The 26,252-nt window shown below is 50.7% G+C and overlaps 6 protein-coding genes across 6 annotated transcripts; 2 read left to right on the plus strand and 4 right to left on the minus strand.

The window, feature by feature from the left end:
- Nucleotides 1-1,444: 1,444 nt before the first annotated feature.
- On the plus strand, nucleotides 1,445-5,472 carry NCS54_01173700 (Hypothetical protein; the record flags this gene model as incomplete). The annotated part of the gene is made up of 2 exons (XM_053157002.1): nucleotides 1,445-2,237; nucleotides 2,285-5,472. 2 exons carry the CDS (start codon nucleotides 1,445-1,447, stop codon nucleotides 5,470-5,472), a joined length of 3,981 nt encoding a protein of 1,326 aa, XP_053012977.1.
- A 4,865-nt stretch (nucleotides 5,473-10,337) lies between these two features.
- Nucleotides 10,338-12,465, minus strand: NCS54_01173800 (Hypothetical protein; the record flags this gene model as incomplete). Its single annotated transcript, XM_053157003.1, has 8 exons — nucleotides 10,338-10,566; nucleotides 10,617-10,869; nucleotides 10,919-11,055; nucleotides 11,113-11,571; nucleotides 11,628-11,799; nucleotides 11,846-12,085; nucleotides 12,143-12,175; nucleotides 12,225-12,465. The coding sequence occupies 8 exons, from the start codon at nucleotides 12,463-12,465 to the stop codon at nucleotides 10,338-10,340; spliced, it is 1,764 nt and encodes a 587-aa protein (XP_053012978.1).
- A 1,818-nt stretch (nucleotides 12,466-14,283) lies between these two features.
- NCS54_01173900 (CHAT domain-containing protein) lies at nucleotides 14,284-16,995 on the plus strand (the record flags this gene model as incomplete). Its single annotated transcript, XM_053157004.1, has 1 exon — nucleotides 14,284-16,995. One exon carries the CDS (start codon nucleotides 14,284-14,286, stop codon nucleotides 16,993-16,995), a length of 2,712 nt encoding a protein of 903 aa, XP_053012979.1.
- A 407-nt stretch (nucleotides 16,996-17,402) lies between these two features.
- NCS54_01174000 (Hypothetical protein) lies at nucleotides 17,403-19,048 on the minus strand (the record flags this gene model as incomplete). Its single annotated transcript, XM_053157005.1, has 4 exons — nucleotides 17,403-17,625; nucleotides 17,677-18,096; nucleotides 18,151-18,801; nucleotides 18,861-19,048. The coding sequence occupies 4 exons, from the start codon at nucleotides 19,046-19,048 to the stop codon at nucleotides 17,403-17,405; spliced, it is 1,482 nt and encodes a 493-aa protein (XP_053012980.1).
- An 847-nt stretch (nucleotides 19,049-19,895) lies between these two features.
- On the minus strand, nucleotides 19,896-20,480 carry NCS54_01174100 (Hypothetical protein; the record flags this gene model as incomplete). The annotated part of the gene is made up of 2 exons (XM_053157006.1): nucleotides 19,896-20,087; nucleotides 20,139-20,480. The coding sequence occupies 2 exons, from the start codon at nucleotides 20,478-20,480 to the stop codon at nucleotides 19,896-19,898; spliced, it is 534 nt and encodes a 177-aa protein (XP_053012981.1).
- Nucleotides 20,481-23,804: 3,324 nt separating this feature from the next.
- Nucleotides 23,805-25,604, minus strand: NCS54_01174200 (NACHT domain-containing protein; the record flags this gene model as incomplete). The annotated part of the gene is made up of 1 exon (XM_053157007.1): nucleotides 23,805-25,604. The coding sequence occupies one exon, from the start codon at nucleotides 25,602-25,604 to the stop codon at nucleotides 23,805-23,807; it is 1,800 nt and encodes a 599-aa protein (XP_053012982.1).
- Between the last annotated feature and the right edge of the window lie 648 nt (nucleotides 25,605-26,252).

A 26,252-nucleotide genomic window follows, 5' to 3' on the forward strand; every position in this document is an offset into this window, starting at 1 on the left:
CGAGACTCCCCAGGATGGTCAGCCATGCTCCAACCCTCACCAACAACCGGGTAGCAGAATAACAAGTCCTCTTGACCGAGAGTACCAGCAGTTCATGATGGAGCTTGACACTAACCACGGCCTCTCGTCGAGTGATGGTGTTCATGCTCCCTCTTTGCAATGGGCTTAACCACTGCCACCATGGTGTACAGATCGACTGAAGGAATGGGACTACTAACGTGTTTTCAACTGATGCCAAGTCTTCAACATGATTTGGCTGTGATGCTCACCCCGACCCGCGATCGTTATTCTATGTATTTAATGTGACAAGCCCTTAATCGAAGAGTTAGGCTTTATACTTAGAAGGGCTTTATAGAGGCCGATATCACAGTAGGTAGCAAGAGTTGGGAGACTGGCAGTATTGGGGCTCTGCTGGAAAAACCGCGGGAGGAAAGGGCTGCATGGGCATGTTGTCTCAGCCCTGTCTGATTGGCATGACCTGGAATTCTCGTGTAAAAAGGGGTACAAGACGGGAATGGGGCCAGAACGAGAACATCGAGTTTAATCTTGGCGCCAGTTGTTTCAACTATCAGACCTTTTTTAGTTTTAAGTGTAGAAGTTTGTGCTCGGCTCTGCTCCCACTCCTGGCCAGGGCCTCAGGGGTTGGCAAGTGCTAGCCTCCAATGAATGTCCAATAATACATAAATAATCCTCAACTGAATCTTGATTGCCAAAAACCTGAGCTTTGAGCATGCAGGTGCATTTGGTTAATAAAGACCGTAAGAAGCAAATACGGTAAAAATGCCTGTATGCTTGCCTGTCCTAACCTGTTGCGTTGTTTGCCATTATTCACGTTCTTCTAGGTCGCAAAATAATTCTTTTATTAAATCCTACAGCCATTCTCCTCTTGTATCTAGCAGATCATACCCCTGAAGGGATTCGGTAAAGATCGGGATAAAGTGGTCTGGCAAATAAGCCACTCGCCACTCGCCTGCGCCGACATGTCGCCCCCTTCTTTATGAAAACCTGGCAAAATAGGAACAATGCCCGGAACATTGAACGATTCTGGGCTGATCTTGCGCAATTGGAAACAACGTGGCTTGAGGGAGCAACTCGCGTATCTAGTCGCGAATTGTGGTGAATTATGGGCGTCCTAGGTGGCTAGCTGACACTCACCGTTTCTCCTAGAAACCAAAGACGATTCAGGAAATCAACCTCCTTGCCTAGGGTTTTAGGAATTTGGCTTTAGCGATCAGCTCGCCTCCATTAATAGGACCGTGATCGAGACACTCAGCCCGATCTTCCCCTGAGACATTGTTGGTCGCGTGTTTCTGAAGGCGAGACACACTGCTGGAATGGGAGAATCGATGAAACTGCCACCAACAGATCTTCTCTATCATCGTTTATTACCCAGGGCTGGCCCTGAAGGTCGTATCTTTCCAATGATCCTCCCCAAACCGCTGCCATGAAGCACCAAGTCATTGCGTTTGCAGTGTTTGGCGGCTTCATCAATGCTGCCAGTGCCATCGAGCATGCGGAGCCGGTATCAGCGTCATGGTGCGTCACCTACCTATCGACCTACCTTGCTCCCATCGGCACTGCCGATGCAGCTCCGAACTCGTCAGCTTTGGACTCGTTGGCTCCTGTTCTGAGTTCCCCAACGCTCAACATTGAATCAGAGTTTTTGTGGCCAACCGATATCGCAACCGCTTCTGGGAGACAACCCACGGGCTCCGAACAGTCATCAATTCCTTCTGGTGTCACAGTCTCCGACCGTTCCTCGTCTCCTATTATCTCAGCATCTGACCTTCCGTCAGCGACTTCAGACACTCCATCATCGGAAACTTCTACAGGACCTGGACTATCTGGTCAACAAGTCATATTCCTCATCACACCAACGGGAGATGTCTCGAAGCGAGAGCTTAGAGGATTCGTGGGCAACAGTAACCCTCAAGTCTGCACTTTTGCCAGCGTCTTCACTCTAGGCTCGGGTCCTAGTTCGGGCGAGCTTTTTGACGGAGATTTCCCTCTTTACTACCAAGGCGAGGGCAACCAGGTGTTCCAGGCGCTCGGGTCGCCTCCAGATGGTGCCATCACCAGGACCTTTTCCAACGAAGGGGGCACTCTTCAATTCAAGAACCCCTCTTTACCCAGTGGCCAGGCAACGTTTTGTCAAGATTCCTCCAGCGGCCTGGTGTACATGGTCTTTACCTTGGGGCCACCAAACTGTACACCGGTGCGTCTGAGTGTCTATGGAGGTAAGTCCCAAACTACCTTCGTTCAGTCTCGATGCTAACTCTGATAGTCGAGAAATGCGTCGACGGTAGGCTCATCGGCTTTGATGAATCTAGTGCTACTAGCTCTCAGGCAACTCAGTCTGACAGTATCTCTGTCGTTGATCTGGAAGAGGAGACGGGAACGTCGACTCTCCCTCTTACCCCAGATACGTCACTGATCGCGGGCACGTCGTCGATGAGCAAAGCGGCACCTGCAACAAAGACCACGGCTCCCCTTTCAGGCACTACGGATCCAACAGAGTCTGCTTCAGAGAAGTCTACACCTGCTGAGTCCTTTGGGGCTTCCTCTCTTGGTGCATCTCTAGAGCCATCCTCTTCCCTTCCAACCCCACCCGAGGGAACTTCTTCACAGGCCGAAGTGTCGTCTCTGTATTCAACCGTATTGCCAGAGACAGAGGCAACAATAGCTTCCTCATCGATCGATGTACCTAGCAGTGCCTTCATCGAGTCCTCCACGCTAGGCGAGCCGCCATCATCGGTCGAGTCCTTGCTGTCGACCGAGTCCTTGCTGTCGACCGAGTCCTTGCTGTCGACCGAGTCCTTGCTGTCGACCGAGTCCTTGCTGTCGACCGAGTCCTTGCTGTCGACCGAGTCCTTGCTGTCAACCGAGTCCCTAGATTCAACAGAAGCTCCAACGCCGACTGAGCCACTAATGTCAACCGATATACCGACGTCAACGGAGTCACTACTGTCGAATGAACTGCCAACATTATCTGAGACTGAGTCCATCGAGTCGCAAACATCAGCCGAGTTGTCAACGTCGAGTGAGTCCTTGGAGTCCAGCGATACACTGGTATCGGCGGAACCGCCGACATCAAGCGAGTCACCAACGACGAGCGATTTACCAACCACCATCGTCGAAGAACCTTTTGTGATCACCAACTCATTCCCGGGTGGCAGATTCTCAGATGGCCTTGGCGACTTGGAAATCTCGGGTGATGTCACCCACCAGATTGGAGGGTGCTTCAAGGACGACGGTAGCCCTGACGATGGATGTGCTGCCATGAGAGCAAATGGCGGCGGAACGGCCCAGCCGATCAAGGCAAAACGAGGCTTGGATACATTCGCAGGCATGTCAACGTGGCTAGGGTTCCTCCGCCCCAGCACAAAGGTTCTCTATACGGTCCAGTTCTACTACGCCGTCATTAGCTACGGAGGAGGCTGGAATATGTGCACCGTCGAGGCATGGCTTGGTAACCGCTACTTCTACTTCAATGACCACTTCGTCATGGGAAACAGCGTCAGATGGACGAGAGTCCTCACGTCCGTCATGGCTGATTCCACCCGAGCCAACTTTGGCATCTGGATGGATTGCTGGGGCACTGGGTATGCCGAGCTCTACGTCGACTCGATTTTCATCTCGAACCAGGTCACACCTCAGAATATTGACCGATTCCAGCTGAATTTTGAGGATAGCCCCAACAACCCTTCACCTAGCAGCACCAAGAGGAGCTCTAGTTCTAGTTCTACGTCCAGATCTAGCTCTGGATCTCTTTCTACTCCCTCTACCCCTGGGTGGTCTCAGCCCGGATTCACATCTCGATCTACTCTTCCTACTCCTAGTTTGTCTCAACCTCGTTCTACATCTCGATCTACCCCTTCTACCCCTGGCTGGATGCCTACGGTCAGCTCGGACCAAGAGCCACCTGGCACCCCCAGCAAGAGAAGCAGTAGCACTATCAATTCTCTTGTCATAGAGTCTGAGCACACACCTCTCTACACCCCTACAGAAAGCTGGAACACACCTACATATAGTGGGCGCACACACATTAACTCTTCCTCCCTCGCTCACAGCTGGAATACTCCCATCAACAGCCCGTCCACCCCTGGCAATTGGCATACCCCTGTCGCTAGCTGGCACACACCTACGAGGAGTCCTGCCTCTCCCACTACTGGACAGCCCCCCAGGACAGCGATTGCCTCACAGCCTGTCTGCCCGGATGGCTGGCGCTTTCCAGGTCACTGCGGCCAAGCATGGCCCACACCTACGAGCCCCATCTGCGAACGACGCGGATGGCCTGAAGCACGTTATTATGAATACACTCTCGAGGACAAGCCTCTCCAAGGCCTCGACATTCAAAGGTGTGCTATCACGTGCGCCTACATGGATGACTGCTTCTCCTTTTCAGTGAACCCATACAGTCCCAGCAAGCCGTGTATCTTCCTGAAGCAGCGCTTGGGCGAGGTTCCGTTCCCGGAGCCGACTCCTGGATTTGATGATTACCTAATCTGGTCTGATCTTGAATGTTTCAACTGTTTCCTGTGCGGCGAGATGCCGAGCTCGAGCTTGTGGCTTCCTCATCCAAGTACACTTGACGGAGGGGGTCACTCAACACCAACAACCCCTGGGAGCCCAGCGACGAGTGACCAAGGAGGGCATCACACACCTGGGCCGGGACAGAATTCGTTAACTCATGACGACTGGGAACATTCCACCCCTACGGCCTCTCGACGTTCAACCACCACTTCGCAAGCTCCCGAGTCCTCGACAAGTACTTGTCGGTACACACACGGCGAGTTGTGCCAGTTCAGCTACAAGAGCGACCTTCTCTGCTCCTACGCTGCCAAATACACTGGAGAAACATGGACCGAGAGTCGAAATGACTACCCCCATCAAGACCGCTACGAACAGTGCGCTGCCATCTGCCAAACCCTCGAGGGCTGTCAATCGGCAGGTTACTACATGGTCGAGAACCGCTGCCTCTTCACGGGCGCCACTCTCACCATATCAGACATGATCATCTATGATGACGACCCCTGGAAGCACTCGCTCTGGACGGACAAGCGCTGCTGGACCTGCCCAGACTGCATCCCAGAGTCGGTCCCCATCATACCCAGCACCTTCTGCTCCTACACCCCAGGTGACAGCTGCAGCCGGGTCGGCGTCTCGGAAGATATCATCTGCAACCTACCTGCCTACATGCCCGGCGGGTACTGGACAGGAGATCAGTGGGCTGACCAATACCCGTTGCAGCTGCAGGGGTCAAACGAGGAGTGCGCCGCCATCTGCAGGGCGATACAAGATTGCAAGGGCTCAGGTTGGAAGGACGGCCGCTGCATGCTTTCAGCGTTCAAACTCTCCCTGAATCCAGATGATCCCGTCCCTCTACAGACCGACAATCCTTCCCTGTTCAATGCCGTGTGGGATGACCCGGCATGCTTCAACTGCCCGGGGTGTTACCAGGTAGATGAGTAGGGGGTTACAGGCCATGGCTTTGCGGTTTCACGCAACTGAATGGATAGACATGCCCTAGTGGTTTTCTTTTGTATGACTTCTACTCTCTTTTGAAGGATTTCCTATTTACTAAGTATTCTTTGCCGTTGATTACCCATGCCCAACATTTGTCAAGGGCTGTTCGAAATATTATCTAAGTGGGGTCATAATAACTTAGGAAATTCTTATAACACCTGGCTTACTTTGAATTCGTGAAAATTAAAGAAACATGCATTTAAAGAGTTATATACCGGGTAAGGTAGGTAGGCAGGGGGAGAAACCGCCAAGACTGAAGGAAGGAAGGAGCAAGTGGCCAGGGGCAACCGCTCTTGGCGGGGCACAGCCTCTTTCTTCCCACTCCACCAAATCATCAACAACCACCAACTCTCACAATTCCATGCATTCGAGTATCGCTCCACAATGGCTGTCTATGGCTCTGACCTCACCGCTTGGTCTATTGGCTTTTGTGTCAATGTCTTGGCCATGTTGTTCGTGATGCTCCGCCTCTGGCGGCGGGACAGACACATGTCGACCAGCTTGGATAACCCAAGATACCACATGTACCGTTCCGACATCTTCATGGTTGTCGCCTATGTATGCCTTTTACCCCTCTCCGCGCAAGCAAACACAGCTAATGTTTCCCCTGCAGGTACTCGCCATTGGACACTCGATGGTTGTCTGGCCTGGTACATCACCACCCAGGTGTTGACTGTTTGAGTACTCTTCGGCTGACCAAGGAGAATAGAGATTCGTCGAGGAAGTGATGCTGTCGGGCGCTCAAACTCCGACTTCGAACGCCTTCTCCTGTCCAAATACCTCAGCGACCTGCTGGCAAGCTCTTTGCACCCTCCGAAGAAGTCCCCATCGCTGACGCAAAAATCCGCAGTACACCCTCGCAAACGGCGCTACAAAAATCAGCATCACATCCTTTTATATCGAGCAGTATCACAACCTACACCCAGGACGACAGGATCTGGTCAAGGCCTGGAGATGGGCGACGTGCTGGACCGTTGCATTCACCTGGCTCTACACCATGCAGTGCCAACCCTTCCAGAAAGCATGGAAGGCAGATGTTGAGGGCATGTGCATCAACTACATCTATGTCCATGTATTTCAGATGTCATTAAGCATGTTTCTGGATCTTTTCATGCTTGGCATTGCTACCATGTTCATGCTGTTGATCCGGACCAACCATCTAGAGTTGTTCATCATTGTTTGTGCTGGCTTGATGTTTGTATCCCCTACCCCCCGACACACTGGATAGCTACTGACCATTGTACAGCGTCGCTGCTATTGATATCTACCCCACCTTCATGGCAGCAACATGGGCGGGCGAGCTAGTACAAGGTAGGTTTCGCAGTCGCCTTTACATATTGTCGCTAACAAGTCTATAGGGACAAGTTATCAAGGACTCATATGGCCGGTCATTGACCTCTTCATGCGGATTGTCTATGCCAATACCCCATTTCTGTACACTGTCTACGTGGAACATCAAGTTATGAAAAACCCGGTGTAAGGAGACAGGCAACTGAGCCTTATGTCTTCTTAAGCAGGGGTGCTAGGTCTTTAGTCCAACACTTTAGAACTGTTCGAGTCCATTCCATTCTGGTCAAATCAAAGTCAGGCTGAGATCTCAGATGAGAGGCAATGGCCTCACGCCTTGAGAAAACTCTGTCCTATTCTCTTAAACATGTCATTTACCTGGCCACGCAGCTTGGCAAAAGAATAAGACAAAAACAGGGCAAAGCACATCTAACTCTTCGGAAATAATCTACCCACAATGTTAAAAGAATTAAAATTATAACTATGGTAATCAGTACTCTATGAATACTCTACAAAGTCTTTTAGAATTTTTACTATATTAATAGAGCTTATCTAAGGCAAGCATAACGTAATGCCTTTGTACTGGTGTCTCGTGCCGGCCTCTTTCATCCTCCAGATGACATTAACTTCCTGCTCGCAAGGCTCCGAAGAAATGTTGAGCATCGCGTTGAGTAATATAGTGTCACGCAGAATCTCGAAATATGGACTTATGTAACTGTATGACCGGTTGGAGAGCTGACTTTCCGTAAGTTCACTATCCTTTCACTTCGCATCAAGAAATTACGAAAGATGCTGCATGGGAATTATCACGCAATCCAGGCCCTGTTGGTGTAGAGGGTAGCGACTAATAAGTAGCCGATGTTGCATCCTGTGGCGTTTTCTTGCATCCAGGCCGTTCAGCTGCTTCTACGCGAGGGTCATATCATCGCTTAGAGACAGCTTGCACATATTGGGCAGAGTAATGGATGCCCAATGCCACATCTTCCGTGCCTGATCAATTATAACCTCTAAGAGCAGATTCTACCTTGAAATTAGACCAATATTTCCGCAGAGATCGCACGTATTAGGCCATACAAACTGGTCCCCTGCTACAATGTCATCAGCAACATATTCACCGACGACGGGAAGGGAAGAGGCCAGAGTCCATGTTGTCACCAATGACAAGAAATTCAACCCAACATTGTCTCAACTTCTGGGTCTCGACGGCGAGTCCTGGTGGAGTTCCGTAGAAATCAAGACTAGTGAAAAACCTCCTAGCTGGATATGGTTTCATCTCCCTGCAGTCAATGTCAGAGCTTTCTTGGACCCCTTCTTACCCTGATATATAACTAGCAATGCTAACCGTTCAACAGAAAGGGTGGTTGTCCGTAAGTCCCCCCTCCAACCCAATGCCGTATGATGGAATGTCCTGACAAAACAATAGGATCTGATCTGGAAACTGCAAACGAAAGAAATGATTCCAAGGTGGGAGAGTGATAACGAGGAGGGGGGAAACGGGGTTGTGTCGTTTCTCCACGAGACATTTTCTGGCAAAAGGATTGTCGAGTTGCCCAGGTTCGACAAACCCAATGAGTCGGGTGATGCCACTTTCTCTATCGCGGTAAGAATGATTGATGATCGGAGAGCTGCCTCTAGCTAACCCTGGATGTGTACGCAGATGAACTTTCTGGACTCGGAGGACAGCAGGATTTACCATGAACGAGACAACAAGATCGCGCGATGACGATTGGCACAGATCGATCTTGGTGATCCTGATGGCAGGAGTCTGCTGATTTCACGTAGCTTGGACGAGTCATTCTCTGTCACGACTGGCGATGAAGATGACCTAAATCACGACCAGGTTGTGTTTCGCTACTACAACTATTACCGGGCCGGTAAGCTATCTAATGGCAGAGAGGATCAAGATTCCAAAAGGAAACGGGCTGTCGCGTCAAGAATATTGATGGTCAGCCCGTTGAGGCTGTGGAAAATCGGTCGTGGTAAGAGCCCAGACGATGAGGCCCTCCCAACTGCCCAACTGCCCAACTGCCTAGGCTCATGTGCAACAAGATGTCGTTATCACGGCTTTCCCAGCAAAGTACAATGAGAACTCCAACTCCCAGCTCACAACCTTTGACAATGTCCACCAGTCAGCCACGAGATCTCACCCCCAGAATGCCATGGAGCTTGCCTCAAAGATCATGGCGAGTCTGGTCACGATCGTCGACGCGCCCTACTATGCTGGCCTCCACGAGAGTCTTCTTACAATGTTCGAGTTTGATACATCAGCACAGGTCTGTTGACTATCTCAAGGAGCGCGAGAGGGTTATGCTAAGGTGATCCTCATTGTGACATAGATGGCGAAACAACTAGACATATTCAAGAAATTCCAACCAAGGGCTCGTGGAGGAAGTGAGAGTCGGCCTTCATCCGCCCTCGAAAGCATCACCAGTGAGGTGGAATGTTTTCGTGTCATCATGGACATTCGTGACGAGCTGGCAATGATCTCTTCAATCTTCTCTGAGCAGGAGCGCGCCATACAAACTGTCATGAGGACTTTTGAGAAGCTCATGAAAGATCCCGCTGCCAACACGCCGAGGGATCAACTCCATGAGGCCGAGCTTGGGATTGCCCTGTGGGTGAAGAGACTTTCCAACATCGATCAGCGAGCTCAGGTAGTTGAGAAGGCGGTAAGTCTTCTGGAAAGGACAAAGCTAGAAGCTGGCTAATACTTGACGGCAATTTAGCTTGGTCATCTTCTAAACTTGAAACTCGAGGTTTCGAACCTCGCCGCAGCCGAAGGTACCACGGAGCTCCTAGAGAGCAGTAAGGCACTCCAAGCGAAAGCAGATAAGCAGTCAATCTACTTGTTTGCTTTTACTGTGGTCACCGTCGTTTACGTACGTAGATCAATACGCAACACCCAGCTCCGTGGTCATCTAACAATTACACAAGGCTCCTCTTTCGTTCGTAACTTCCTTCTTTGCCATTCCAAGTCGCGACTTTCCCCAGGATGGGGGCGTCAGCTGGAGCCAGAGGCAAATTGGGGGAGGACTAGGTGAGTTTCTGGAGTTTTCGTGTCGATGAGGCAGCTGATGCGTTTTTTAGCAATCTCACTGGTAGCCACAATAGCCTTGGCTGTGCTTCCCATAGTGTTAAAGAGATTGATCGAGAGGAACAGGAATGCGAAGAAGAAAAAGAAGGAGGAACAGGAGAAAAGGATGGAAGAGGAAGGAGAGAAGAGAAAAGCCGAGTTAAGGCGTATGGGCAGTAGGTCAAGGAGTAGGGAGAGGAGTGTGAATAGGATTAGGAGCGGGAGTGAGGAGAGGAGTAGGGGGGAGGAGTTGGTGGAGGATTTGGGGCAAGGGTCGTGGAGACTCTGCTAATGTGTAATCGAGATGTTGAAGTTGTGGTTTTATGCACGAGCGAGCCATGCAATATTGAAAGGAGGGAGATTGAAACTTGGGTTTCATGTGAGATTTAGATAACCGAGCACGAGTAAACTACGTGCAGCATCAATCTAAGGTCGGACAGTTACGATACGCCTAGTTAACAAGTGACGCATCCGAGTCAGCCACGTTTCTCTGGCGTAGCTTTCCCACCTCGTCATGATCCCTATCCCATTGACCAATCTGTGCCTTTGGTATCTTGAGTAAACGGTGAGTGTTTGCTCCATCGGTGCCTACTTCGATAAGTTCAGATCGGATGACATATCCTCCCCAGCGTGGGAGGAGATACATCCAAAACACGTAGTATATTCCACAGAGGAGCAGGCTGCATTTCATTAGCATTAAACTGGAGGTTTCAAGCCAGAAAGAACTCACATTCCGATTCCAACGACGCAATATATCGCATACCAGAAGCTGACATCTCCAGCGTATGGACCGCCCTTTGGTGGCCACCAAGGCATTGCGAGGACAAACACTTGCACAGCAGTCCAAAAGATGACCATCACATCCCATGCCTTGAACTCTCCATATCCGAGACCAGATCGCTTGCGACGGCGGCGGAGGACAAAGACGCCGATGGCCATGGCAAAGTTGAAGAGGGCTGAAGGGTATGTTTGCAAGCTGACGACTAGATTCATTATCAGTCTTGAAATATGGCAATCAGCGGTAAGACGCACCAAAGGCAAAGGCATCACCGGCGGGTGGGGCAATGATCATGATGATGGTGACGGCAAAGTTGAGCAAACAAGGGCCGAGGGGTGTACCGAAGGGCTTTGTTGAGACCCAAAACTCTGTGAATGGCAGGACGCCTTGTCTATGAGGCGTAACATCAGTAAGATAACCTTACTCGCCAATTGTTTGGCCTTCTTACCTTCCAATCTCTCGAATCATGCGCGAGTTTCCGATCAAAACTGCAAGCAGGTTTCCAAACGCACTCAACAAGACCATGAAATTGAGGACATTCGCAGCAGCCCTACTTTCGCCAAAGAGCTTAGTAAAAAAGATGGACGCAGCAATCTCGCTAGCTTCCTTGAACTCGTCCTTGGGAACAACCGCAAAGTAGGCGATATTGCAGAAGATATAAAGGACAACGACGACTAAAAGCGCGACGCTCGTATTCTTTTTGAGGGTCGGAATCGGGTTCTTAATCTCGTTGACGACGTTGAAGGCGTTAGAGTAACCTGCATACGAGAATACGATACTCACTAGGGCACTAGCGAGATCGTTTCCGTTGGGAGTGGCGCCTTCGAAAGCGTTGTGAAAGTTGGCGGTTGGGTTCGGAATGGACTTGACGTTGCCGCCTAAAAGGACCAGGCCAGTTATGCTGATGCTAGATTGTCAATCAGCAATAATCTCCCAATATGCCGCTGTTGAGGTTCAATATACAATAGCAGAGTCAACAACTTCAGAGCTCCGATAAAGTTGGACGCCCAAAGCGACCACTTGTTATTAGCAACGGCGAAGATGATGGCCAACGAATACGCCGCGATAGCTACTCCTCGAACTTGCCACTCAGTTGGCTCTTTGAACGTCATCCTCCAAGCATACCGAGCCAGGACTGCATACGGGTCAGCACACCCATGTTAGAAACAGAGGTCACTCACCAATCGCGCTACTGCTTCCGAAGTTCAGCAGAACAGACTGAACGGCAAACGTGATTGGGAAGAAGTGCTTCGGTCGAGGGTATTGCTGTTCCAGGTAGACTACTTCAGAGCCGCTGCGATTAGGAAAGTATCCTGCTAGCTCGAGATAAACACAGATTCCCGCTGCTGCCATGACGAAGCCGATGACCCAATAGATGAGAGCAAGTCCAACTGATCCGGTTCGGTTGAGAATGCTGGCGGCTAACGTGACATCAGAATATCAGTAAAGGACAAAAGTTCAAGTATAGGAAGCCTTACGCGTGCTTAAGATACCAGTCCCAATCATCATGTCTGTAAAGTCAGTATCGCTCTGTAAGAGTATGGGAAAGGGTTCACATACTAACGTTCAGGAAGATGACAGTAACCCAACCAACGTTGTATCCAAGAGGTGAGTCGCTCTCAACGGGAGCTCCCACAGCCTCTTGATACGATGGCTTGGATCCGTTACCGCCCTTCACTCGTGTATATGCCAGTCCTCCATCCTGAATCACGTGTGGCTCAGAGTCACTCGATTCAGGGTCCGACTGGATGGCTACGGTGACGTCAGGCGTCTTTTTCGAAAAGAGATCCGAGAATGCCATGTTCTATCTTGTGCGTTGAACATGCCAGTGTGTAGAAGTCTTCGTTTAAGTGTCTTCACATTACCGTTATATATGTACGAGCATATACGGGGCGGCGAATAGCATTCTTTGACAAGAACGGAAATCCCACATTTCGCCAATCCATCAAGATATGATACAATTCAGCACTCGAACGACTCGGCTATCCTGCCGGAGTCCAGTCCGTTGGCCAAGAACCTCGTCCTGAACAAGCCCCAGAGTTGTCAGTCCACCCCCGTGGGTTCATGCGGGTGCGTGGGTTTGTGCTGTATGGGGGTTCTACAGAGACCTCTGCGGTTCATTGAGCCTTCTGAACGGTTGGAGTGGCGATTTCACCCCAAATTCGTTTTCTGGGGTACGAGGGATAGCTCGGGGCTACACATGCTTCATAAATGAAGCCTTTTTAGCTCTTTCAAGACGGCTTTTAAAAGAAAGGCGCTAGTTCTGCTTACACTTTGGTGCTCTTTTCCAGTCAGGGATTGCGAATAACGACATTCACAGACAGAATAACGAAATCTGCCTCGGTTGGCCAGCACCGTTAAATAGCACCACACTGGCCACCTACAAGGTTCTACGCATAGACATTTCTGGGCTTCCGAGTGGGATATATTTTTTTGGGAATTCGGATATAGCTATTGAATCGGGACCGATCAGCGCCCAACCAATCTTCCTCCCTCGTAATGATAATGGGTTAAAGCAGGCTTGTTGCCTAATACCACTGAGGGTATGATTCCGGTGACATTTTCCCTGTCTCTCATGGGGGTCCGAATCTGATGTTTTCTCGACTAAATATCGACGATGTTTGCTGGGCTGCATGGCAATTCATGCTGATGGCCCCTTTAGAGTCATTAATAAATCTCCCATAATATACAATAATGCACGCCAGCTTTCTACTCTCAAACTCAACCAAATGCAGTTGTAAGGCCTTTGTTGGTCAGCGCGCAGACTGCAGAGATGTGACTCCATAAAGATCTCGGTCATGAGATTAATCCCCTTTCTTGGTCTCTGACAACCCACTCACGGCCTTCGTCGATACTATAACCGTCAAAATCTACCCACTCATAACCTACCTTTTGAGTGTCTAGGTCACCGATTGTTGTGGATAACCTTGAGCTGTGGCAACGTTTGAACTGGATCGTGGTCTTGCGATATGGTCCGCGCTGGATAAACCTGAAATTTAATGAGAATTAATACCCTTGATGCAACCTTGACGCCTTGAAGCAGCGGCTTGGTTAAGCGTCCCGTCGAGATGAACGTCCTTTCCGTTCCATGTATCGTGGAGTAGCAGATCCCACAGCCTGATTTCGCCTTCTGAAATCAGGCTTCGGTTGGCTGCTCTCAACATGCCACTGCTTTTTGGTCCAATGGATCTGTACCCTCCGTAATACGCCATGTCCTTATTAGAAGTACAAAGCCTAGAAAGGTTAGACCGAGAGGCGCTATGCGATGCATACACCTCCTTTCTGACATGCACTTTCGCCCGGCGTGTATGAGACAAAACATTGCCGGCTTAGGGATGTTACTAAAATGGCTGCCATGCATATTATTATGCAAGCCCAACTTGTAATGGCGGATATCAGTTGCTGCCTGATAACCCCCTTATTATATTAGCCTCCTGCCCTTCAAATTCCAGCACATCTTCACAATTAAGTCGTGTCCTTTCTCACTTAATTTCAAGCCTCTCCACAAGCACAGACGTCACGACTCTGGTATCATTCCTTGCCTTCCGACGTTGAATCAATCTGGGGGCTCATACCCTATTCAGGTGTCACTTCAGTTTCAGTTTTGCCCAACTACGGTATGGCAGACATGGAATTCTTCCAATTGGATCTCCGGGCTTATGTCGGGGAAGGATCTCCCGAAGAGATAGAGAGCGCCATTGCGCTTTGCGAATGGCGCGATGAGGAAGATCCAGGAGGAGAACAGGCACGAGACATGCTTGTCGCAACCCTCTTGGATCTTTTCGAGTCAGGCAGTTCCAGGTATCACCTAGACTCTGCTCTCAACCTCGCCCAAGAGCTTTACGAGCTTGGAGTCACAATTGGAAACGACAACCGTCAAACCCAGCGCGCGAGCAATTACGCCAAGGCCTTAGGGCATCGGTACTGGGAAGACGGAGATCCTGAAGACCTCCACAAGGCAATCAAGCTCAGCGATGAAGCAGTGAGTGCTTCACCACAAGCTAGATCCATTCTGGGCAGACCCAGAGGCACCATCCTACTCGACCCTAGCATTGAGATCCATGCCTTAAACACCCTGGCGGCCAGACTCGAGGAGCGTTTCCAAATGGCAGGGTCCTTGGGCGACCTGGACCGCTCCATTGACATCAGGGAAAGGCTCATTGCGGCTGTTCCCTGGGAAGAATGGCAGGCCAGCCGGGCGGAGTGGCTTCTAAACCTCGCTGCCAGTTTGCAAAGACGCTACGAGCAGGACGAAGGCGACTCTCGCAGCGATATAGACAGAGCCGTCGAGCTGTCAGAGGAGGCACTCAGCTATGCAAGCGATAATTCCCTTTTGACGTCCCGCGCGCTGTGTACACTTGCAAATGCGCTTGGCGGACGAGCCGGGGTCACACAGCAGGCGAACGACCTTGACAGGGCCATTCAATCACTTCGAGAGGCACAGGAGAAGGACCCAACCAATCACGCCAGTGCCTTGGAGATTGGTGTCAACCTCGCGATGCGCCTCTTCCAAAGATACGAAATGACCGACTCGGAGACAATGACCGACCTTGATAAGGCGATGGACGTTGCAAGATCAACACTTGACGGAACACCAGATGACCATCCCATGAACGCCCACCTGCAAAACTTCCTAGGCCTGTTCTTATACGCCCGCTTCTGCCGGTCTGCGTCAGAGTCAGTGGCGGAGGAGGCACTGGGCCACTTCAGACAAGCCCTCCGCAGCCCCCATTACCCGTCGGTCTTCCACCGCGTGCAAGCCGGCCGGATAATGCTCCGTATCTGCTGCGACATGGCCAGGTGGCAGGAGGCGTACGAGGCCTCCCTCGAAGCCATCGAGCTGATCCCCAAGCTCTCGTCACGCGCGATCCGAATCTCAGACAAGCAGCGGCTGCTCAGCGCCGACGACGTCGTAGGTTTCGGTGCTGACGCCGCGGCTGCGGCTCTCCTAAGCGGCCAGGATGGATACGCGGCTCTTCGCCTGCTTGAGATGGGCCGTCAGTCACTGGCCGCCTCCGTGGCCGAGTTGCGTCCCGATCTGGTCGCGCTCCGCAGAGACTACCCTGAGCTCGCCGAGCGGGTTGACTCGCTCCGGGACGAGCTACAGGACGACTCACCGCGACAACACGCTGCAAGTGGCGAGTTTGATGCCCTTTTGGACGAAATTCGCCAAAAGGAGGGATTCGAGCGCTTCCTGGAGCCGCCAAGCAATGAGGAAATCCATGAGGCGGCGCGGGGCCATCTTATCGTTCTCACTGTGAGCGCGTACCGAGGTGTCGATGCCATCCTGATCGAGAGGGATAGAGTCCACGTCTTGAACCTCAACGGGGTTACGCTTGAAGATCTGGAAAAATGGTCCAGGAACCTGCAGAGGCCTGCTGTGCTCAGGTGGCTCTGGGATTCCATCGCCAAGCCGGTCCTAGACGAACTCCGCCTTACTCGGCCGTCGCCGGACGGGTGCCTGCCACGTATTTGGTGGATTCCCACTGGCATCTTGAGCAGGTTCCCTTTTCACGCCGCGGGTTATCACTCTAAGGGTTTGACGGATAGTGTCATTGACCTTGCCGTATCGTCATACAGCTCATCAATCAAGGCCCTCGTTGACGGCCGGCGTCGTGCATCTTCTCTTCCACGACCAAAAGAAAGCAAAGCGCTTCTAGTAGCCATAGCTAACGCACCAAACCGCTCCCTTCTGAGAGGCGCGGTCAAGGAGGTCCAGACGGTAGAGGCCCTCTTCGCATCCAAGGATTTCGACAGTGTCAGGCTCGGCGATAGCAGGGTGCACAAACAAGACGTCCTCCAGCGTCTCAAAACCTGCCAGATCTTCCACTTTGCAGGCCACGGCGTGGAGAATATCTCCGACCCTTTGCGCAGTGCATTGCTGCTGCATGACTGGGAAACAGATCCCTTGACTGTGGGCGACGTTCTCGAAGTGAATCTGAGCGACGGCAACCCTTTCTTGGCATACCTTTCCGCATGTGAGACTGGCCAGGTTTCCAAGTCAAAGTTTCGAGATGAGAGCGTTCATCTCATCGGCGCATACCAGTTAGCTGGGTTCCGCCACGTCATTGGAACCCTGTGGGTGGTTGATGACGACGACAGCGTTATGATGGCGACAGCCACGTATGAGAATATGCTTGAGGACATGACAGATGAATCCGTGTGCCGTAGCCTTCACAAGGCTGCTTTAAGGCTGCGGAATGACACGAGGCTTCCAAATGTAGGAGCAGATCAGAGTGGTGCAAGAAAGTGTGTATTCGTGGACTCTAGCGCGGATGAGTCGGGCGAGGACGGAGCAAGTTGGATCCCTTTTGTCCATTTTGGCGTGTGATCTGCTTAAAGCTGCGAGAGGTGCCTTTATGAAGTTTCCTTAAAGGGGTTATTTTCTCTACACACGTATCTCTAGTAACTCCATCTAATCTTCTCAAGACACTCAATCTACCCACATGCGTGTTCCTCCTACTAACAGACGTCTACGACCTGAACCAAACGCGAAATCCGAGCACAGCCCAGTCTTCCACTCTAATGTTATATAATGTGCTACACAAGCCGAGGCCCAAAAGCCTCCTCACGAAGCATATTTGGGTACCAAAGTGTGTATCAAGCACAAACACCTAAACCCTGGCTAGGGCTTGGGGAAATAATTATTATTCACGCATGCATGGCGTTTAACAGTTTCTCCAAGAGTTCGATATTCAGTATGAGAAGCCCCGCATCCTTTCAGACAGCCAAGGTCAATCAGAAGGTGAACCGGAAAGCTGGATGATCGTCTCCCAAATTGTTTCTCTCATCCTCTGGCAGGTTATACCTATCGTCCCTCTTGCCTTGATCTCTCAGCTTGTTCTCACGCTTTATGTAAAGCAGAAAAACGAATGAGCTGAGAACACAGAGCCAGACAAGGCCGAGGCCCAGCCCGAAGCCCAAGGGGTATTCCGGAGCTTGCGAGGTGACGAACATGTTGCTAGATCATGTTAGTGATGTCCTATCCGAACATGCATCGGGACCAACATACCTGGCGATAATCCCACCGACATTGCCGATGCCAACCTGCATCGCAGAAGCGACACCAACTTTATAATGGCCAGAGTTATTGTTGCTAGCCCAAACCAGTACAATCGGTTGGGCGATGTAGCCCCCACCGACGATACAAAAGAGTGCAAAGTACCGTACCCCAACGCTCACAGACATCATGTTGAGCAGGATGACATAGCCGATAGTGGTGAAAAGACAACCTCCGAAGATGAATCCTGAACGATGCTTCAACTTGTCGCTTGCGATGGCACATACGAGTGCGCACACGGTTGCAAAGATGAAGATTGGGATCGACATGATCTGGGCGCGAATCGATGTCCAACCCAGTTGTTTCAGGATAGTTGGGGTGAAGAATGAACCGGAATAGCTGGTGGTGACAATGCCCATGTACATCAAGATACTGCAAAAGTTAGGTATGGCTGAAAACAACAGTGGGCGGGCGGCATTAGCGTACCTGAGATAGATCTTGGGATCCGAAAAGATTCTCCTGGCAGTCTTCTTATCCCAATGATTCATGTGAGTGTCCTTTCTGTCCTGAGCGAGACGTTCAATGAGGAGCGCTCGCTCATCGTCGTTGAGAAACTTGGCAGACTCGGGCCAGTCCGGTATAATCCAGTAGCTAAAGACGGCGATGGCAACAGTAGCGATACCCTCGAGGATGAAGATCCATCTCCAGCCGCCATAGCCAGCGACTCCATCCATATGAGCGATGGCATAGGCCAGTAGGCCACTAAACGCCCCGGCAATGATGCTGGCTGAAAAGAAGAGGTTGAAACGCCACTGCAGCTCATGTCGGCAGTAGTACATGCTGAGCAGATACACGCAGGCAGGGAAAAAGCCGGCTTCGAGTCCTCCAATGATGACTCGGCAGACGACCAATCCCGCAAAAGACCGCGTCAGACCTTGGCAGATGGTTACGATGCCCCATCCTGTCATGATGGCCGAGAGGAAGAGGGAGGGGCGCATATTCTTGAGCAGAATATTGCAGGGCACCTCGAGCAGGATGTAAAGGATGAAGAAGGTAAAAAGGGCAATGTTGTAATCTTGGCCACTCATGTTGAGGTCGGCTTCCAGGCCCTGGATACGGGCATTGCCGATATTGATGCTGAAGCACGGAATACATCAGCAAATATGAAGTGGAGTGGTGAGGGTATTGGGTCTCACCGGTCGATGAAGGCACAAAGAAAGAGTAGAAAGAGGATGGGGACGAGATTAAAGTCGACCTTTCTCAAAACCTTCTTCTCAAGTGTAGGATCGATCCCCTGACGCTCGGCCTTCGGGTTCACATCGTAGCTGGCCCTCGCATCGGCCACATGCTCAATCTGAGCCATGTCGTTAACCTTGTCTGACATTTTGCACGAGATGGTGTTGTTGAATCTCGCGCGGTGAAAATGGTGCTGGTACTGGAAGCCCCCCAGTAGATCTTTCTCGGTAGTAGACTCGAGAGTCAAGATGAGACAATTTCAAGCTGGGGGATCAACGTGTATATAAGAATCCCGACAAACATGCATGTTGGCCGGCCTACTCTCCCTTAGAGTTTCTGGTATTGGAATCGGAATCGGAATCATTCCGACTCGGTAATCTTGCTGCCCATCACCCGCCCCGCGTTTTAGAACCGGGGAAGTCTGGGGTAATCTGGGGTAATCGGAAGTAACTGAGATAAGAATTGCCTGACTGCTCGACTGGGACAAGTGCGCGGGGTTGAAGCAAGCATACGTACATGGCCCAATGTTATCATCTGGTGTGTGTGTCATAAGGTAGCATAGCCAATCTACGACCGTTAGACCCCTCGAATACCTTACCGAAATAACTGCCGAAAAGAAATCGTGCTGTAGCCGCGGTACGACTTTCCGACAGCCCGAATAGCCAAACCTTGTATATATGGCGACACAACGTACCACTGATGACTAGAATGGGATGACTCGTATGCACACCACCTGAGGCTAGATAACCACTCACGAGTGGCTCTACATGGATCTTTATTATCATGCAACTGAGAATGTAGTTTTGTTGGTATCGGGTCATGATTCTATTGACGTGTTAAAGAATATGTTCTTTGTTGTAGTGGCAGCCCACCCTTGGAGCAATCCAGATAGGGGCACAAGTTGCAGCTCCCGCGCGTCTCGACAACTAGTTGAAAGAGCACCTGTTTTCACCATAGGGGCTTTTCTGATCCTAGCGACTCCTATCCCGGCTAGCTCAGACGTTGCTCTCTCCCTCTGGGGACCAAGTCGTGATCCATGCAACAGCAAAAATCAACAGCCACATGGCAAGCCAAGTGCCATTCAATCCAGCACCCCCGAAGCCCCTCCAGGCAATAAAGGCAGATAGTAAGAGGATAATATGAATTACGGCGCAGAAACCAAGGAAAATATCAAAGTGCAATCGTCCCTGTTTGCTTTGTCAAATGTGCCCCGACCATATACTTGGTTCCAAACTTACCACAAGCTTGCCAAACACTCTTCGCTGTCCCTCAGCCTCTCCAATCTTGGCCAAGCACCATCCAATGAAGAAAAAGTTGAGGATAGTAAGGATGGTGCCGACGATGACGCTGACGAGCACGCTGCCGTACGAGTTGCGGACGATTCCCAGGATGGAGAGAAATGTTCGGATGACAAGTGTTAGGCACATGGCGATGCGGCGGAACAGAGCCTTCTTGTCGCTGGTACGTAGGTCGTAGGCTCTCCAGCTGAAGCTCCAGCAGGTGCGCATGTTGGGACAGTTGCGTTCCTTCCAGCTGCCAGTGCTGGCCCCGCCAGCCTTGTTGGTGTTGTAGTCTGCCATGGTCACGACAGGGATTGTTCGTCAGTTGGTTTTGATGAGGGTAAGTTGAGGAGAGAACAAGATTAGAAAATTAGTGAGCGGGCGAGAAATGGGAGTTATAGAATCTGGCCTTGCTCGTCTTGTCGGTTGGGCGTCACCAATGCAGGGGAGTTGTTGGCTTTGGCCAGCACTATGGTTGAAACCTGTAGGATGCGGCACAAGGCAGACCAACAGAGGCTGAGTACTGAGTCACAGGAGGTCGGATGGGCTAGACGGATCCTTCGCCAAGGGTCGGAATGCAGTTATGAAACACATCCAGCCTTACAACCAACAGATTTCTCGGTTAGAGCCATGGGGGCTCTGATTAAGATCTGCACTGCCCCATGACAATGTCAGTTCGTTTATGATTAGGGATGAGGCCATTTCATGCGGCCGACGGTTTCAAAGATTGTTGCGCCCTATGAGCCAGTCCATATGTTATTTTCCAATGTTTAGTTTAATTAAACACACTCCTCTTTGAGATGCTCACTCATCAAACCATGCTTTCTCCTCATCACAACACAAAAGAAACCTCAAAATATGCTAGATAATGGCGTCAATACATAAGTTCTTTCAGTGCTCCACAGATATACAGGAGGTCTCACGTACACAACTTGATCACCTTCAAGGTAAAAGAAGCACACCAAGTCTGTAGGAGAAAAAGAGGTCGGGGCAGAAAGACCGCTACAAGAGAGTGCCAAGAATATACATATCACGACTCTCGGGATAGGTACAGTAACACACTTCAACTAGCTATCCTTTCTCCATATCAAGCACACGCAGCCGTGTAACCTTGACTGGCTAGCGTGCAGAGGCGTGATTCCAGAAAGATCTCAGTCATCGCTTCATGTCCTTCCGTTGCTACCAGAAGCTGCCAGGCATCTCCTTACTTTAATTTGCGTTCGAAAGACCGGCTTGGTGATGGACAACTCACAAACACTGGCTTCGGCGACTGGTACCGGTAGATGTCAACTTTCATTACGAATCCCTCATTGCTTAGGAGCTTCTCGCAACCTGTGTCAAACAAGCTGAAATAAAAGTATTCCTCCCTTCCTACCACCGATCGCTATTGTTTGCCCTGAGATAATACTTGCCGGACCCCCTCGATACTCTTCAGGAAGAAGAACCATTCTTTCTTCGTTTTTCATAATCCACTTGTGATCCTTGTCCAAATGATAACCGTGGAAACCTGCTATCACACCATCTACATTTCCAATTTCCAGGTCACCGATTGATGTGCACAACCTTGGGCAGTCAGGGCGTTTGAACTGGATGGTGGCCCTGCCGGAAAGTTCAGGTGAGAACCACTCATAATTCGAGAGGTGCCATTTCCCTCCATCAAGCGAGAAGCGAGTCTCCCTACCATCCTTCAAGTTCCTCATTTCAATATTATCATTAAGAATCCAGGCCAGTAAATCTCGGTTGGGAGAGAAAGCTACTGCGTCCACAGTGTCATAAAAGCTCTGACCAGTGGATATGGAGACATGCAGCTCTTTGTTGCTGATGTCCCAAACGTCGATGCCTCCTTGGCTGGCCGCAGCAAACAACTGCGTATCTGCAGATAGTGTGATAGATGTAACTGTAGTCGGCTGATGGTCAACAGCCCAAATGCACTCGCCGCTAGACATGTCCCAGATCTCCAGTTTCGTGTCTGAAGCCAATGCAAGTTTGTTGCCGTCAGCTGAGAAGACGAGACAGGTGGCGCTGCATTGAATCTGACGGTGTTGCTTAGAGGCATCCATATCCCATACCATCACGATGGGTGTGTCCAAAGCCAGTGCGAGCAGTCTGCCGTCAGGGGAAAAAGCCTCCCACTCCCTCACGTCGGAGAAGGTTTTGACACCCTGGCCATCGTCTGTGTTCCAAATGGTCACTTCGGCGAGAACTTGGGGCCACTGGCCAGTTCTGCGTCGCGATACAAGATAGCGATTGTTTGGAGAAAAGGCAAGCTCACGTCCTTCAACCCCGGCACAGTCGATTGTACGGATGCAGGTGCCGTTGGTCGTGTTCCATATCTTGATCGAATCATCTGAGCCTGATGCGAGCAATAGACTGTCAGAAGAAACCGTAGTCGAAAGTACCGGCCCGATGTGTAAAGGGATATGGTCGATAACTGGAAACAGCTTCAAGTCCAAAATATCGACTTGGTAGGCGGTGGTGTGAGCGAGGAGCTGTTGCTCAGGACAAAAGGCCAGAGCACTGGTACTCTCTTCATCTCCTTCAAAAAGTTGGATACAGTCCCCTTTGTTGTTCCAAATCCTGACTGTTAGCTCATCACGTGTCGCAGAGGCAAAACGCCCATCACTCCCCAGCGACACGACCATTGATACAGCCTCCATGTATAGGGTTCTGATACAACCGCCTGTTTTCAGGTCCCAACTCCTTATTCCGTCTCTTTCTGAGGTAGACGCAAGCTGATCGTCCCCTAAGAACGTCATCGACGCGATTGAACCATTGTGGCCTTTCAATTCCCAAACGAGTGCTCCTGATCTGAAATCCCACACTTCGACTGTCCCATTTCCCAAGCCAACAGCTAATTTCTGGCCATCCTGCGAAAATTCCAGGGCGTCAACTCTTTCTCCAGATGTGCGGACGCTTCTTGTGCAGTCCCCAGTAGCCGGATTCCAGAACCTGACTGCCCCGTTATCTGAGCCAGATACTATCACATCTTCATTCAGGTCGAGATGTGTTGAAGTTGGTAATGCCAGAGAAGTAAAGCAAACGCTGGGTTCGCCGGGGCGTTGAAGTTTTTGTAAGCGTGACCCCGTTTCCGCATTCCAGATCTCGAAGCGGTTCGGATTCCCTGCCAGGGCAAGCCGCTTACCATCACGTAGAAATCCAATCGCGAGAACGTTAAAGTCAAGGCCAAGCCTACTAATTGGCTCATGCGAGTTCAAGTCCCAGATCTCAAGCAAGGAACTGGGGTGTTGTGCATGGGGGTAGTGCGCCCCCCACACCCACTCCCCTTCAAACAACTCCTCCCACTCCTCGCCCAGCCAGTCCGGATGACAAATAGAAGCCAGCAAATTTCCATCTGTCGAAATATCCAACCTCCATGGCCAAGCAAGCATCGGGAGGATCTTGGCCTGGAGGCTCCAAGTGGTTTCCCTCTTTGACTTCAATGAGATCCAGTCGGGTTCTTCTCCTCTATAAAACCTTCTGACACAGCTGCCGGTTGGACTGAATATAAGAGCAGATATGTAGGTTTGCAAAGGGTATTCCCTTATTGTTTCTCTGTGAACTTGAACGAAGCGGTCGATATCTTCAGTAAGAGTGTCCAGTTCGTAGTCTTTTGTGTTCTGCTGATCAAAGGCTAGGCTGCAAGTCTGAGGCATATCTAACCACCTCGTTCGAGGCATGAAACGAGGTCAGGTAAAAATGGGAGTTTTCAAAACTTACCATTAGGCTGCGTAGCTTGTAAACTGCGAAGAACGCTTCTCCCATCTTTCTCTGCAAGCTCATTGCCTCGAGCCAGGTCAAAAGCGATTTCTCGATGAAGAGTCTCACAGCCTGGTAGTTCGATCGACTTTGAAACTGAACTTGTTCAAGATGATCAATCCAGTGAATGCAGGAATACTTGACGCCAGACAGTGGATCTGGAGATGGGGCAAGGCCAATGTCATGAATACCAATTCCTGGCTTCTCCAGGTTGTAGATATCGCGTTTCAGGTTTTTCTTCATGGCGGACATCGAGCGGGAAAACAAATGGGAGTGAATATCGAGAGGGTTAGACTGAAACGCCGACTGCAACTTTTCAGGTGTCAAGAACTCCTTGGCGGAAAGATGAATCAGGAAGAGTTGATTGTTTTGGCAAGTGAGAAAGGCGCCGCATTTGTCGATGACCTCTTCTACTTGGCTGTTGTCGCAAATCTTTGCAGGAAAATCGGCCAATTCCTTCAGTTCTTCGATATAGAGTGGCCGCAGAGCGGCTGCTGTCGTAGCGAGTGTTCTATAGAGAACGTCTTTGACCAGGTTCTTGTTTTTCTTCTGCCCAAGATCTTCTAGCAGATTCTGCAGTAGCTTCACGTAGAGACTCTCGAGATCATCTGGCAACCCATCAACAACATCATCGATGTCCCAACTGGCTACGTTCTCAAGCTCGGCCATGACGATAGACAGCCACAGGAATGTACCGTCTGCTTTACGCAATAGTCGATTCCGAAGGTCCTCTCTCTTCTCTTCACTTATCCTGAGACTGTGAAGGCGTCCCATTTGGTGGTGTATGTAGGCTTTGACAGCCTGCTGGGTGTCTCCTCCAGTCTGATCAAGGTTCAACTTCCGTATCTTTGATTTAGCTGGATCAAACTCCTGGTAAATGGTTCGAAGGCCTCGACTGGATACTAGCCATCTGACATTTTGTATAGATGATGTCCTGAGGATCAGATCCAGGAGCCTGTCGAGATCGGTCTTGCATTCGTCGAGTGCATCCACCACCAAGACGACCCTGGTTCCTGTTGCGTCGCGCAGCATGTCTTCCAGGATGCTTTCCAGGGCGGTAAACGATCGTCTTCCTTGGAATGGGTATTTGTTTTCGTGGTCGTAAACCTTCGAGACACGACGGAGGTATGAGGGTTGCTGTTTGACAAGTCCGTATAAAAGGCTAGCCAACACAAACGATGCTTCGTAAACGCCGTCCGGATCACTGAAGAAGGAATATGTCACGAGACGACTTGGATGAAAATCATCTAGGGTTCCTTCAGCCCACTTTAACAGATGGTTGATGACACTGCACAGAAGCATGCTTTTGCCTTTGCCTGGTCCCCCATGGAGCCATAGGCTAGGGGGATCTGTGCCATTAACCCATTGTTGAAACTCGGCGTTGTCGTAGATCCACTGGCAAGCACCCTCAAACAGCTGGCCTCCTTGTCTTTCAGCATTGGCTTTCTGGTCCGCTGGATCGTAGCCGTTTTGTTCTAAGTACTCGCCGCATCGGCGGTCCCGGGTTGCATCCTCGTCCGGACCTACCGAGTTCATAAGTCGTTGACGTCTTATCAGGTTCTGTGTAGACTCACCAGTTTGAATAATCTGAGTGCCACTATCCTTGCAGATGTTTTGTGTACCTGCATTATGGAACATGTCACCCCTTCCCATGTGGGTTGCCGACATGGTCGATGGTTCTCATATGCGACGCACTTAAACGAGTCGAAAGCCAGGGGTGGGTTATGCCGTCGGCTGATCGAAAACACAACGACAGGTGAAGGCAGGCTAAAGGAGCAAGCAGAATTGAGCTGATGTGGTCAACACAGCGAGGGGAATTCCAAATGGGCCAGCTCACGTACTCGGACGTCTCAGGGCGGGGGTTCGAGGGACACAAGGTGCATGCTATGTACCGCTCGGCTACATACGTGGCTAGTCGGCTACACGGCAGCGATGGTGGCGATCTCGCAGATGCTGCTTGATAACAAAAAGGCCGAAAAGAGATGATGAAAGAGGGCAGTTCTCGGTCAGGGTTTAGAAAGTGGTAGCAAGGTTTCAGACTTCTTTCCCAAATACCGGAAACCTCGCGCACGTCCCTGCCTAACCAGCTCTAGAGTGAGAGGCAGTAAGATACCTACTTGTTTGCCAATGAGCGAAGGGAAGAAACATACCCTCAAACAGCTTCATTCATATTGGTGCATGCCACAAATCGAAACCCCTGTACTCATAAGGCGGGCTGGCAGGCAGAAGTGCAGTCTCACCGCATAGAATTGCCTTGTGAAACCCCAGGTCTCAGCCACTCGGCAAGCCCAACCAATCTAATGGGTTGAAAGCGAG

This window comes from Fusarium falciforme, chromosome 9 (assembly GCF_026873545.1).
Source record: "Fusarium falciforme chromosome 9, complete sequence".
NCBI lineage: Eukaryota > Fungi > Ascomycota > Sordariomycetes > Hypocreales > Nectriaceae > Fusarium > Fusarium falciforme.